The 15448-nt window shown below is 32.8% G+C and overlaps 1 protein-coding gene across 4 annotated transcripts in view; it reads left to right on the forward strand.

Moving 5' to 3' along the window:
• Nucleotides 1–1184: 1184 nt before the first annotated feature.
• The window catches only part of LOC145267124 (uncharacterized), an 81952-nt gene continuing 67688 nt past the window's right edge, over nt 1185–15448 (forward strand). For 2 of the 4 annotated variants that reach the window (XM_080123156.1, XM_080123158.1), the window contains exons 1-2: nt 1185–1341; nt 11362–11454. In XM_080123156.1, the coding sequence (XP_079979282.1) occupies nt 1280–1341; nt 11362–11454 (155 nt within the window). In that variant the 5' untranslated portion in view covers nt 1185–1279. Of the gene's footprint in view, nt 1342–3139; nt 3458–11361; nt 11455–15448 lie in introns of those variants that run through there. The other 2 variants (XM_080123157.1, XM_080123159.1) reach the window with 2 other exon arrangements.

Below are 15448 nucleotides of genomic sequence, written 5' to 3' on the forward strand. Positions count from 1 at the left end.
AACATGTTACATTGAATAAAAACACGAAAAATATATCCAGTTAGGTAGAAAAGTAACTTATTTTGCCTTTGATAACATTTGTTATATATTTGTTTTGAGAACTTTTTTCGAATCTGTGTACAGTAATACAAACCCTTTTTTTTAAACAGCAGTAACCTAACAATGCCTTTAACAAGTCACAAAGAAATTTTTGGTGCTTCTACAGAATCTGAACCGAACAAACTTATAAGTCAAAATTGGGTTATAGGTAATAAAAAAAAATAAATAAAAATCAGTGTAAATTCAGTAGAAGTACCAATACAGGTATAAGAAACTAGAAAATATCAATATTTTTACCTTCCAGTAGTGAGTTCGCTGAGATTTATTGCCAAATTGGTGACCGGGGAACCAGAGAAATCGTTCGTTGATTTTGGTGACGTGAAATTTCTGTTGAAGTTCAGGCTTGCTATCTTCCGGAAAGATTTCTGCATTTTGTTGGACATCATGTAATTTTATTTTAGGAAAATTACAAACCTAAATATTTTAGTTTTTTTTTAGAAGTAACTATACTTAGAATCCGACATAAATGGATTTAATTAAAAATATAACGGCTTTGGAAGTTCCGTTTAAATTTAAAGATTAAAATTGAGAAAACTAAAAATATATACAATGAAAAACTGACATTAAATTCGCCCTACATAAACATGCGTTTACATATATATACTGAAAAATAAAATAACGTTGTTGATATTCGCCTCCAATAAAGACGAGCAAGCAACAAAGACGTGTGCCAGTTAGAGAAGTGTCTATTTTAAAAATATGCTTGTTGGTTAGGACCTATAGAAGGTTACAAAAAATACTATAAGTATGAAGAACTTAAAATAAGTAAAGAGAGAAAGAAATAAATAAAGAGAGAAAGAGAAATAGTTAAAAGAAGTGAATGAGTGACGGGAACGGGATGTGTGATCTAGCGCCACCAAGTTTAAACACAACAACGCATTGACCAATGAGAATAAGATGTTGAATTCAAGTCATTTTTATAAATATATTTATACAATAAATAATATTATTTTCTTTTATATCAATATTTAGTCTTTTTTTTTCTTAATAATCCAAAAAACCATTTACTTGAAAAAAAAAAAAAAAAAAAGAAAAAGTTTAATTTTAATGAGGGGGAAAAAAAAAAAAAAAAAAAAAAAAAATACACACACACACACACACACGTTGTGCGCGTGCGCGTGTACTCTCGCTTTGTTGGCGCGAAAATTTCATTTCCTTCTCAAGTTTTACCAAGTACAACATGGCAAATTTCAGCGGTGAGGTTCTTCAATGTAGGATGACCACTACTCCACGAAGAAATAGGTTTGTATTTTTTTTTTTTTACTTATAAAAAGTAATTATATTTTCGTATTGTGTTTGGGCAGCGGGGATATTTAATAAGTTATTTATAAAATATATCAATCCAGAAAAATGTTTTTAAAACTGCCTAAGACTTGATGTTTAATCTTCTATCAGTTTTGAAACGACCAGTAAAATATGAAATGAAAAAGCACTTAACTGCTGATTAGTAACTTTATTCATAATATCGCAAATTCAATGAGGAAAACAATAACAAAAAAAAAAAAACGCGGTAAAATATTTTCTTTCTTTCTCGCAAACAGATAAATTTTTCACCTAAATTTCCTTATATATAATATCACCGCGCTGAAATAACGTTATTTAGAAACCCATACTTAACATTAGGGGGGGGGGGTACTTTTGTACTTTCACCTAACAATTTGATAAACAAAAATGAAGAAAAACTTCTATCGCGTACCTACCCTACACAGCGGATATCATATTCCACAAATTACGTAAATCGATCAAGTAGGGGTTTTTTTTTTTTTTTTTTTATTAAGAAACTTAAAATTTGCGATTTTAAGCTGCATTGAACCTGAGGCTTAGTTTTCACCCTCGACACTTCGATTTTAGTAGTCTCCCTTTATTTATTTCATTGGATTCAGTAATGGCCCACAAAAACATTACAACTCGTTTAGTCGTAAAATTTGATTTGCTTGAATAAAAGAAGGTATTATTATACAAACACCGTGACAGGGTTAGGGTTAATTCGCTGTCACGGTGTTTGTATAATAATACCTAAAAGAAAACTTTATCAAATTACATGATTTTTTTAATATTTCGTCTTCTTTCCGTCACTAGTACGTACATCATAGACATTTCCGTTTTCTTTATTTTTAAATGCCGCCATTAGTGTCAATCTGGATCATTCAATTTACTTTTTTTTTTTTTTTTTTTTTTAAATAGTGATATTGTCACATCGTAGATGCATAACTTATCGTTTAAAGTATCGTTTAATCTAATGGTACTACCATTAGATTAAACGATACTTTCAACTTGTAATTCTAGGATCATTTTTAAGTACTAAACATCTTAGCTTTAATTGGAAGAAAAGCTGATACTAGTGCACTTATTGATCCGTGCTGAAATAATAACGTTATTTAAAAAGCCATTATTAACATGTTTTGTACCTAATCTATACTTTAACCTTACAATTGAATTAAAAAAAAAATTAAACTTGGAAATACGATTTTAAAAGTAGCGCGGATTAGTAAGTGCACTAGCACCGAAAAACTAATAAAAAGTTTAATTTTATTCCCGATTATGAAATATGTATAGCTTTCTTGCCATAAATATATTTTTTACTGCTAAACTACTCTCTTACAGATCACAGCGAATGCTGAATATATTAAATTTATATAGATATGAACTAGTAAATATTTATAATGTGGGAAAATGGCGCCATATCTCAACCTTTTTTCCCCCCACCCCACACAGATCATGGGTGAAGGGAAAACTTTTTGTTCGGTTAAAATGTCATTACAGTAAATGGTTGACAAAATTCTAATAATCGATATCCCCACAAGATATTATTTCACTTTTTTTTAATTTCGTGGGAGTTTGGTCATTTGTAGAATTTTGGTTTAATGGATAATATCACTATAAAAAATAAATTACAATTGCATAGATGCCTTCCCTTCTTTCAGTTTACAGAACTTTTGATGGTAAATGTTTCTTTTCGCACCCAATCAAATTAAAATTTTGTTCATAAGTCGCACCATTAAAAATAGACTTTGAAATTATTAGAGCGGATCAAAACATTTGTTACCGGTTTTGAAATATTTCGGGCGCGAACTGTTGCCGATACAACAAACGGCAATGTTTTTGACTGCTAGTCATGAAATGGCCAGGCCATCGCCGTTAATTACTTAAATAACTTTTCATTTTTCCTCCGTTCTAACCCTCTCCGTGTTTAAATGAATTAAAATTATTTTTGTCAATAAATACCCTCGCCTATCCCCTCAGATACTTTTTAGGCTCGCCCTAAAACCCTGGAAAATTTGGCAGAAAGACAAAACGGCTTTTGTTAAGAGTCGCACTTTATGAAGCCATTCGGCAGAAATGACGTCAGACAAATAAGGTACGGATGACTAACATAATATTGTAGCTTTTTTTTTTTTTCTTTAAGCAAATGTAAAAATAGTTTTCTTCGGTCTTTATTTGAAATGTGTGTATGCACTTCTTTTTTTTTTTCTCAGATCAAACAAAAATAAAACTGAAATGTTTATGAACTGGGTAAATTTTTACTTGGTTTCCATCTTAACATTTTCCTTCAAAATGATGACTTTATACTGTAAAGTTTATAGGTTTGTGGGCAGATTTGCTGTTTAGATGGACAAATAGTCTCAAACCCTGTTATCACAAAAAGGGATACGACGGGTCGACACCGGTATAGAGCGCTTAATGTAAACCACGTTTAATTTAAAAAAAAAAAATGTTAACGACTTTCGGAATAAACACCCACCAACCTCGAAAGCCGTTCTTAACATGGGAGGTTGGAGGGTGTTTATTCCGAAAGCCGGAACATGGAGTGATTGGGGGTAATATTAAAATAGATCAATATTAAAAGAAATTTAGAATATTGTTTGAAATAAAACAAAAAAATTATGTTTATATTTCAAAAAATAAGTTTATTTGTAAACTGAACGATAATGGGCACTGTTTCCATTGATACAAACGGGTGAAATCGATATTTGTCTCTTTCGTTTTTGGTTTGGTTTGTTTTGGGTTCAAGGTTAATCGCCACCTAAACTCCAATTCTGCCAAAAAAAATAATAATGCATGCACTTATTGAACCGTGCTGATATAATGTTATTTAGAAAGCCATTCTTAACATGGGGAGAGGAGGTGGTTTTATAACTATTGAACAAAAAAAAAAATCTTGTAAAACTTTAACGGTGCTAGTACTTACTGATCCGCGCTATTTTTTAAATCTTATTTCAAAGTTTTGTCTTTTTATTCAATTGTAAAGCTTAAGTTTTTATGTATAGAATAGGTTAAAGTATCATCAAATAAAACTGAATTAAATGACAGTAAATATAAACATTCAATATAAATTCTATACATAATGATTATCATGCCTATTTTTTAAAACGATTCCAGCTACAGCTTCATTATAAGTCGGATCCTTCTATCGATCCAGTAGATATCTCACTGCTGATGCAATTCTCTATCTATATAAGAGCCAGATACGTCCAAGGATGGAGTACTGTTGCCACATATGGGCAGGAGCTGCTAGAAAAGACTTGTCCTGCCTTGATAGAGTTCAAAATAGACTTCGGGGCTTGGTGGGAGATGTCCTTTTCTCTTCGCTGCAACCTCTGTCTCACAGAAGAGATGTTGCGAGTTTGTCTCTGCTTTATCGTTATTTTCATGGAAAGTGTTCGACTGAGCTTCAATCTATGGTCCCCCCTCGCCAAACTTTCACAAGAAACACTAGACTAGCTGAAAACATTATCAATAATTTTCCCCACTCTTTATCTGTACCTAAACCTAAACATAGATTCCATGATCAAAGTTTCTTCCTTAGAACTGCACGCCTGTGGAATTGTCTTCCGTTTTCCTGCTTTCCAGCTTTCTATAATATGGTTGTCTTCAAGTCCAACGTGAACAAGTTTCTGATGAGCCGTTCCACTTAGGTTAACAAATTTACCGAACTTTCATTACTACCGATTACTATATTGTCCTTTTGACTACTCTACACTCTTTAACCCTTATCCTTGAGTGGCCTATCGGCCTTGATAAGTGGTGACGTCTATGTAAAAAAAAAAAAACACCCGCCCCTCCCCATGTTAAGAATGGCTTTTTAAATAACGTTATTTCAGCACGGATCAATAATGTACTAGTACCAATTTAACTTAATACTATTTAAAAAAAAATAGCGCGGTGCCGGTGCAGTGCACAAGCACCAAAGTAGTATTCCGGATATAAAGCAATCTAAATCAGATGTGAATGCGATATTCGTTTTCAGCATATCCGAAAACCGGTACTTTAAAGGTGAAAAGAAGGTAAAAATTTGCGTAAAAAATGATTAATGCTTATTTACGATTCCTCGCAAAAATTTAATGCGACCAGTAGAAAACAATATGAAATACATTAGATAAAATGTCTTGATATCATTATCTTTATTGATAAATGAAGAGGTATGTGTGTGGTTAATGCTAGTTACATTTTTCGAGGAGTTATTTATAGCTTGGAAAGACGAGGTGGAATTATTCAATATTTTTCACGAAATTTCTGACACACCTACTAAACGCCCCTTGGAAATATTTAAATATTGAGTTTTTGCTGCTTATTTACATACGTTGCGTGCGGCGGCGGCGCTATTTTTTAAAATCGTATTTTTAAGTTTAATTCAAGTTTAGTTTTACGATTTCTTTTTTGTTAAGTGAAAGTGCAGAATAATTACAGAACACCCCGTCCCCATGTTAATTCAGCGGTAACAAACGTGCATAAGTATCGATTTTTTTATGATTAGTGTTCAATCGATAATCACTGAAAAAAAGACGAAAAAATATAAGGAGGCACATTGTCCACCGTCTTTTTAGTTTTGTCCGATTATTTTATATACATTTCTGGTTATCTTAAAGATTCGTCATCCAATATTTACAATTTAACGGCAAAGAATGTACCAAGTAGAGTAGTACTTGCCTTTTTTAAAAAGTTGATTTTTTTAAGGATATTCGGGTCTGTATTCTGTATTGTTTTTTTACTAGTCGCCAAGTTTGTTTTTGCACTCGCATCAATTTTTACTGCTGACAAAGATTTTTTAAATCGATGCCGTTTTTCATCAATGAGCAAATAAAAAATGTTTACCAAACGAATGTGAATAATTTTTTTGTTGATCTTCGCTTCTCATTAATAAAAATCGTCAGGTAACCTATATTACTTGTTTCTTCATTGTTAGAACAAAAATATAATTTCTAAACCAATTGAACTGAAACAATTATGAGTCCATAATTTCTTTGTGCGCTGTTGATTTTACAATCTGTTAATATTAATAAAGTGACTCGTAGTTTCCATTCAAAAATTTTGAATTGAAAATAAGTTTCAGATAAAGTTAATTTAAGGATTTAGTTAAAATTAAAATAATGCTTTGGTTTTAAGAATTAAAAAATGAATATTTCCTAGAATAAAGAGGAATTTAATAGAAATAATTTTAATGTCTTTTTTTTGCTACGATATTGAAAATTAATAAACCTTGCTTGGCACGTAAATATTTCAGTTTTCCTAATTATTTAGAACTGCAAATTTGCAATTCTCCCCCCTAGAATGTCTGAAGTTTTCTCAGAACGATAGACATACGGGAGGAAAATGTTGTGCATTCTCTCCTAATAATTGAATAAACACAAGGCCAAATGACATTGCTTTTAACAAAACAATAGTAAAGGGTTTATTTAAAAAAGGCGAGATTGTATCTCAGACTGGAGAGAAAGTGTAAATGTTTGAAAGTGTCGTCTGTCATCAGACTTCAATCGTCAACAAGTATCAGTGAGAGAGGTCTGTATAGGTCGCTTTCTGGCGTCTCTCTGGCAATCAGTGTTGCCAACTGAGATTTTCAAAACCCGCTAGATTGGGGACATAAAATCTCCAGAAAATCGCTAGATTTTTTACTTTTCGTAACAGATTTTAAAAACCCGCTAGATTAACAAAAAAAAAAAAAAAAAACACTTTGTACCTTATATATAAATTTAGTCGTTATGCTGAGTCCGGTGCGTGCTTTTTTAGACATGAATTTCAAGTTAAATTCAATTTTTACGATAACTTTTGTTTATTAAATTGTCAGAATAATTAACAAAAAAGCCCATCCTCCCACGTTAAGAATAGGTTTATAAATAATAACGTTATTTCAGTGCAATCAGCATTCTGCATAAGTACCATACATTTTTTTTTTTTTTATAGGCATGACCATTTATCGAGGCCCAGGGGCCACTCGAGGATAAGGATTAAAGAGTGTACAGTCGTCAATTGGACAATATAGTAATTGTTAGTAATGGAAATTCAGTAAATTTGTTAACTTAAGGTGAACGGCTTATCAAGAACTTGTTTACATTGGACTTGAAGACAACCATATTGTAGTCAGCTGGAAAGCAGGAAAACAGAAGACAGTTTCACAGGCGTGCAGTTCTAGGTGTGTCAGAAATTTCGTGAAAATAGTGAATAATTCCACCTCATCTTTCCAAGCTTATAACTCCTCGAAAAATGTAATTCAAGCCCTAATTTTTTTTTTTTTTTTTTTTTTTTTTCAATTAAAGGAGCAAGGACCAAAGTTCCATTAAAAAAAAGAAACAAATAACGTGGTTTAAAAAAAAAAAAAGTTTTAAACTTCAAACTTTACAGGTAAAATTCTAAAACACTACGTTTTTTTTTTTTTTTTTTTTTTTTTTTTTGAATATTTGACCTTTTCTCTTCAATTTGTGAGCAAATTAATTATTTATTTTTTAATAGACGCTTGAAAATGGGGGGGAGGGGGCGTGAATTTAAAAAAACAACGTTTGTCTAAAATATTCGGTTTATTGGAAAGAGCATAAAATTTCACATTGACCCTGAAAATATCGTAAAAATAGAATCAATAGAAACATTTTGATAGATTTTTAAAGTTTAAAAGTTGAAAAATATTGAGTTCGGAAAATTCATTACTGTTTTAAAAAAAAAAATATTTCTATTACTTTTAAAACAACTTTAATAGTTTATTTTGGAAGTATAATCCATAAAGAAAATAAACAACCCACTTTTAACAGAGAAATTACGAGATTTTTATATTATTCGCAGTTTCGTGTTAGGGGTGTCAAAAATTCCTACAAAAATTCTGATACACCTAGTGAAGTTTTAAGAAAGATTTGATCATGAAATCTAGGTTTAGGTTTAGACACAGATAAAGAGGGGGGGATTATTGAGTGTTTTCAGGTAGACGAGTGTTTCTTGTGAAAGTTTGGCGGGGGCATAGATTGAAATTCAGTCGAGCACTTGCCATGAAAATAACGATAAAGCAAAGACAAACTTGCTACATCTCTTCTGTGAGAAAGAGGTTGCAGGGAAGAGAAAAGGACATCCCCTACAAGGCTATGAAGTCTATTTTGAACTCTATCAAGGCAGGATAAGTCCTTTCTAGCAGCTCCTGCCCAGATGTGGCAGCAGTACTCGATCCTTGGACGAAGTTGGCTCTTATATAGATAGAGAATTGTATCAGCAGTGAGATATCTACTGGGTCGATAGAAGGATCCCACCATTTTTCCAGCGGCCTTGACAACAGATTTGATGTACATGTTCCATTTCAGATCAGGGGTAAAGGTCAAGCCCAGAAGCTTGTCAAACACATGAGGCCTCCCCAAGATGAGAGCCATTCATTTCAACTGATGCCAGATGGGGATCAGAGCGTTGATGATGTAAAGATATAAGCTTGGTTTTAAATGCACTAAAAGTAACCAGCCACTCCTGTATCACGTTCTCAAGATCAGAGAAGAGAGAATCAGAGAGACCTTGGTCGTTTACCGTTTTAGATGTGCTACCATAGATGGTAGTGTCATCAGTATAAATGTCTACGAATGATGTAAGGATGTGATTTGGAAGATTATTAATGTAAATCAGGAAGAGAGTTGAGCCCAGGATGGAACCCTGAATACTGTGAGCTTCTGATTTCTGCCCATCAACTACTACTCTTATGAACCTATCAGAGAGAAATGATTTAATAATTGAGACATTTCTAGCTATACCATAGCTGGAGATCTTGTGAAGTAAACCTTTATGCCATACTCTATCAAAGGCTTTTGATATGTCAGGACCAATTGCCCTAGAAAGGTTGCCTCCGTCAAGAGATTTGCTAATCCTATGAGCTATAACTGTAAGCACATCTACTGTAGATCAAGCAAAACGGAAACTATATTATGTGTCACTAAGAAGGTTATTTTTGCTGAGATGGTTGATTACTTCTCTATTTAACACAGATTCCAGCATCTTACTCATGATGCACAGGAGACTTATTAGCCTGTACTGAGAGGGAGATGACCGATCACCTGAATTATTAAATACAGGGCAAACTGATGAGATTTCCTGGGTGATGGGAAGCAATTCTCCTTAAGACAACGTTTAAACAGTTTTGTATGTATGGGTGCTAGTTCTGGTTGAAGTTTTTTGAGTACTATAATTGGAATACTTTTAGGGCCGGCTGCTTTACTGGAATCAAGGTTTTTGATTAGCTTGGTAACATCACATACTGATATTTTTATATCACATAGCGTGTTTTCTGATACAGGAGGAAATATTGGGGGTGGCAGCCATTGCCGCACAGGGTAGAATTAGCTGCAAAGTTCTTGGCAAAGAGTTTGGCTTTGTATGATGCTGACGAGATTACCTCAGGTCCATTGATGATAGTTGGGATAGAGCACATGCTTCTGTTTAGGATTCTGTTTGCTATTTGCCAAAACTAGTAGGAACCAAGCCACTGCTCAGCTACTTTGGACTTGACGGACTGAGCATACAACTCTTTGCGTAATTTATTACTTTACAATGGTTGCTGGCAGTTCTGAAAGCAGCTTTAGTCTCAGTACATCTATTACGTTTGAAACAATGGAAAAAGTGATTTCTGTGCGCAATGGCAGCAGCACATTCTGGAGAGAAACACGGCTGGCTGTTAGGTTTTTGCTGGAACTTTTTCGGACTGATACTATCGAGGACACATCTTTTTTAAACATAGAACGCAGGGGTAGATCTGATATAAATGTACGGAAGCTATTCCAGTCTGGCATATTGTATCGATATACTGTACGATGGAGAGGTACGTCTGAAGACTTTACATTTCATTTTTATCTTAATTGATACAACAGAGTGGTCGGAAGATCCAAGTGGAGACAGAATGGAAACTCCCTAACACACATACAAACACAATAAATTATAAGTTTCAAATTATATTCCTTGTTGAATAATAAATTGTAAATTCTAATTTACAGAGTTTAGATTTTTTTAAAAAAAAAAAAATCAATTTTTAATTAGCTCCCAAAATGATTGTCAGATTTCATCAATGACTTTTTTCACAGCAGTAACAGGATAAAATATTAATTATGGAAATATGTGCAGATATGAATTTGTCTGTTTTATCATTTTGCGAATATTAATATATCTGACTTTTGCAAATAAATATTACTTTTTCACAAATATTAATGTGTTGCTATTTGGTTAGTGGGAGGTTTTGCTTGTGTAAGAAACAAATTATGAAATCACAATTTTTATAAAAAAAATTAAATTACAAATTATATAATATCACTGAAGAAATTAAATTATATAAATTATATAATATAATTATATAATATAAATTATAATTATTAATAGAATTGTTATATAATATCAACGAAAAAATTAAATGGCATACTATCACCGAAGAAATTGCAACGAATAAAACTCAAAAATACTTTTTAACTAAAAAACATTATTACCTAATTACATGTCATTTCGAAATTAGTAAAAATTCCCCCAAAAAAAAAAAAAAAAGCTCAAATAGAAGATCTAAAAGTTTTAGATCTTCTATTTGAGCTTTTTTGTTTTTTTGTTGTTTTTTTTGGCAACCCTGCTGGCGATCGCAGCTGAGATCCCAAAGGGGCTAAAAAATAGTCCTTAAGGGGACAGTTCAAATCAATGCGCCTTGCCAACCAATTGGTCAGTGTGGAACCGGGCATTGATCCGCTTATAGTAAATAGTTTAACTGCTACAGATATGCATTAAAGGGGGTGGGGTAGTGACTAGGATGATATCATTGCCACAGAATGGATACTACCCAATCCTCATAAAACTTAAAGCATGGTAACAGTAGTCTGAAATAAGTTTCATCTTGAGACAGATACCAAATTTCCATTATTAAAAGATGTTTATGCGAAAGCAAGAATTTAATAGTTGGTTATAAACTTAAGATATATCATAAACATAAAATTTATACTAAACATTTCTGTGGGTTTTGTTAAATTGGATTTTTTTTTTTTTTTTTTTTTTATTCAGAGGGAGTTCCAGAGAGATGGATGAAAATTGCAGTCCTCTGAGAAGCCCTTTACGCAGAGATAATAAGGTTGGAGAATCGGGTCGGAATACTCAGTAAGTTTTATTGCAACTAATTTCTATATTTTCTTTTCAGCTGTTTAGAAAAATATGGTCTGAACTTTTTCTTTTTCTACAAAATTTTGAAAAAGGGGCTAGAGTCGTCCAGCAATAAGTATATATGGTCTGCCAAAATTGCCTAGTCCCTAGTACTTGGACTAATTTGAGCGTGAGCTACTACTTGTGTAATACCAGTGTTCTGTGGTCATACATATTAAGTTTCACCTTAAAAGATGTGACTTTTCACGGCGCGCATTTTGTCATTGACATATGTTTGATTTGTTTAAAGTATTATCAGAAATTTGCCAAAAATATAAATTTGTGTAATGGTTCACTTTTCTCTTGTGCCTTCATCCTATAATGGTCTGTAATTGAAATCTTTGTCCACAGCAAAATAAGGATCTAAACAGATATTAGTTACATCACCTATAAAGTAGCCATTATATATTATATAGTAGTGAAACTAGGTGTATTGTCACTAAAGTAGAAAAGGCTTTTTGTAATTTGCATTTTCATACCGAAGGTAATTTTTTAAAGTTAACTATCCAAAGAAAGAATCCGTCCAAGTAGAAAATATAGTACTTCTTATGCACCGGATTTTCATAACTGACGTTGAGCACTAATGTTGATCAGCCAATGAAAAAGCGATAACAAACGTGCTTAGCCAATAAAAATCAGTGAACTACTTTTAATAAATTGGAAGAAAAACATTAGTTTTTGATGTTACTCAGTCATAAGAAATGAACACGAAAATGAATTTAATGGCCTTACATGAATTATTAGACGCCAGTCATAAACTTTTGCCGAGAAAGTAAATTAATACCATCCGAATTGAGGTGCAGAAAATGCATGCTACCCGAATCTCTTACAAAAAAAAAAGAAGTCATTCTTACAGCTAAAACTGTTTTAAAGCTGGAGAAAAAAATGAAACTTTCTTTTTTTCTTTTTTTTTTTTTTTTTTTTTTTTTCTTTTTTTATCATAATTAGTATCATAGTTTCTTAGTGTTTTGGGATTTTATCGGCACTCTCCATATTCTTCCAGTTTGTCTGATGCCCGGCATGCCAAAGCAAACATGGAAATCCGGTGGATAAACAGGATTTGCTTAGGCTTTTTGAGCTTTGTCTTCAAAGGCATTATTTCTATAATTACCTTGAAAATATCAAAATGAGCTTGAAAATCATACACGTGGTCAGTAAAAATTTGTCAGAATATCTTCTCTATGTATATATATAAAAGGCAAAATGTGTGTGACCATTTCGTGTATGTCTTCAAAAGGCTTTTCTCGCACACGGATCCGATGTCGTTACGATCGCTTACAACTGTTTATATGGGTCCTAAATAATAATATGTACGATTTGGGGAAAGTGCGTCGCATTTGGGTAAACCACTGCGTGCCTTCTATTTGACCTTAATTAGGTCAAATGGAAGCAGCAGAGTTAACTTTTATTGCGCATGCCTGTTTTTATAGTTTAATAAATAAATTCAAACCTGAGTATGTTGTATGTGTCGCGGTGGCCTAATGGGTAACGTCGCCATTTTTTTTTTTTTTTTTTTCTCCACACATTAATTTCCAACTCAAGGGTACGGGTTCGATTCTCATACTTACCTACCAAAACATCTTTTCTACAAGGATGGGTGCCGAAAAAATCATTCGTTCATTTTCTCTTTCCCTGCTATGCAGTGACGTCATGTTTGACCTGGAAACTATTGACGTTAGTTTAAACCACCTGCAAGTGTTTTTAAAGATTTAATTTTATACATTCTCAATTGTATGTCTCTTTGGCGTAGGGGTAACGTGTGAGGGGTTTTTTTTTTTTTTTTTTTTTTTTTTTGCTTTCTTTCTTCTTCAATGCTTAGTTTCAATGCTTCGGGTTCAAGCCTAGCTTCCTACCTAAACTTTTTCCTCTTTGTACCTTTTTTTTTTTTTTTGTATTTCCAAATTTTTTTAACTTTTTTTTTTTTTTTTTTTTTTTTTTTTTTTTTTTTTTTTATATATAAATATATTAAAACAGGGTATATACACACCTCCAAACACCGGGTACCCCCACTAGTTAAACATAAAATCAAAATAGATATATGTCCAGCAAAGGCTTTTTTCGCGGGGATTCTCAGTGGTGGGGGGGGGTACTATGTTTTAAAACTTTTTATATGCTCTCTAGATTGTAATATCTATGATTTGCGAACAGTCATCTCTACATTTATTTTGAGCATTTTTTTTTCGTATAAGGCGAAACTGAATTGAATCAAATTCGCTCGCTAGCCTTTGTGGCCGGCACGTCTTGGTGGGGAATATCCTTCATATCAGACTATTGCTATTTGAGAGCTCCCCCTTTTTTTTCAGGGTAGCTTGGTTTCCCCTACAATGTGGGGAAATAAATGAATGAAACAGTGTTTATTTCTGGACCTGGACTTAGCAAGTCAACTCTTTGATTGACATCGCTAAATTTGAAAGCTTTTCACTTCCTATGGCCTCGTAGTGTAGCGGTAAGAAGTTACGTTTTCTTTCACTTTCTTTCCTGCTTTCACATCACCGCGTCATGGGTTCAAACCTGCTTGACTACTAACACTTTTTTCCTTTCTTTTTCTTTTTCACCTCCAAACACCTGGGTAACACCAGGTACCCTCGCTAGTCTATAATATAAAAACGAAAATGTGTGTGTGCATTTTTTTGTGTATGTCCGACAAAGGCTGGGGGCGGAGTGCTTGGTGAGGTAACTCGTTCTTAAAACTTTTTATATACTATTTAGATTATAATATCTACGATTTACGAAGGGGAGTCACGTGTATTTTTAATTTGAACGACTTTTACACGCTATTTTCGCAGTATTTCTCATTCTCCGCATGTTTCTTTGGCTTTTTAGTATAAAAGCAAAACTGAACCTGTAGCAAAATACTTGGTTAGGGACGTCCAGAAAAGCAATGAGGCTTGATTAATGTGGGGGGAAATCCCTTATATCAGACAATTGCTATTCATCTGGACTATAGGGAGCTGGTTATTTCCCAACAAATTAGGGGAAACACAGACACTGGCTTGCAACCAAAGTCAAGTTTCCTCATATGGCGTGATGTTTGACCTTATTAAGTCACGCACCTGTCATTTAACTTTTAATTGTTAAATTAAGACACTTTTCATTCCTCTCTCGTCATGGCCGAGCGGGTAAAATGCCAGCTTTTTCCCCTTTTCCACCTTTACGTTAAGGCTTCAGGTTTGAGTCTACCTTCCTACTAGTGGTGGGACGATTAATCGGAATCATTAATCGTAAGAATCGTGTATTTTGGGAGGTATCGGAATCGCATCGTTAAAAAATACCTAAATTTTCCGATTCCTTCATTGCGATTCTTTTAGTCTGATAAAAGAAAAAAATTTCCTGATATTTCTAACCGCAAGAAAGAAATAAAAAGAAACCAAAGAAATTCATTATTAACAGGGCAATGCTTAGTGCCCCTCCCTTACAAGGTTCATTCATTCAGATCTATTGTAATCAAAACTACAAAAGAGTTAACTTGAAAAGAAGTATGCAGGGCTCTACATTGCGAGTAAAAATTAAAAAAACGCTTATCTTTTTGGCGATTGTTTTTTTTTACTGATAAATCTTCTAATAGTGAATGAAAATGCTTTTTCAATTTATATTTTCTTAAAATAAAATGAGCAAAGTCAAATTATTTAAACAGTAAAAGGTTTAATAGAACAATATACTTTTTTTTTTTCTTTTTTTAAAAGAAAGCTTTTGAAAGAAATATCTCTAAAATGAAATTGATCACGTATTATTTCGCAAAGTTTTGACAGTTGTCGGCTTCTTTTGAAGTTTCAAAAAAATCGACCCCATATCTATCTCTTCCAAACCTAAAGTTATTAAATAACCCCTTCGTTAATTTAAGGGTAATTAATTCAATTCAGTCAAGTTTTTTTTCTTTTTAATTTCATTGAAATAAAATCCATTATTTTTTTTTTTCTCCAGAAAGATAAAACCCTGAATTTGATTATATTAA

Source organism: Euprymna scolopes, chromosome 42 (genome assembly GCF_053919585.1).
Source record: "Euprymna scolopes isolate OS-2025 chromosome 42, ASM5391958v1, whole genome shotgun sequence".
In the NCBI taxonomy this organism is placed as follows: Eukaryota; Metazoa; Mollusca; class Cephalopoda; order Sepiida; family Sepiolidae; genus Euprymna; species Euprymna scolopes.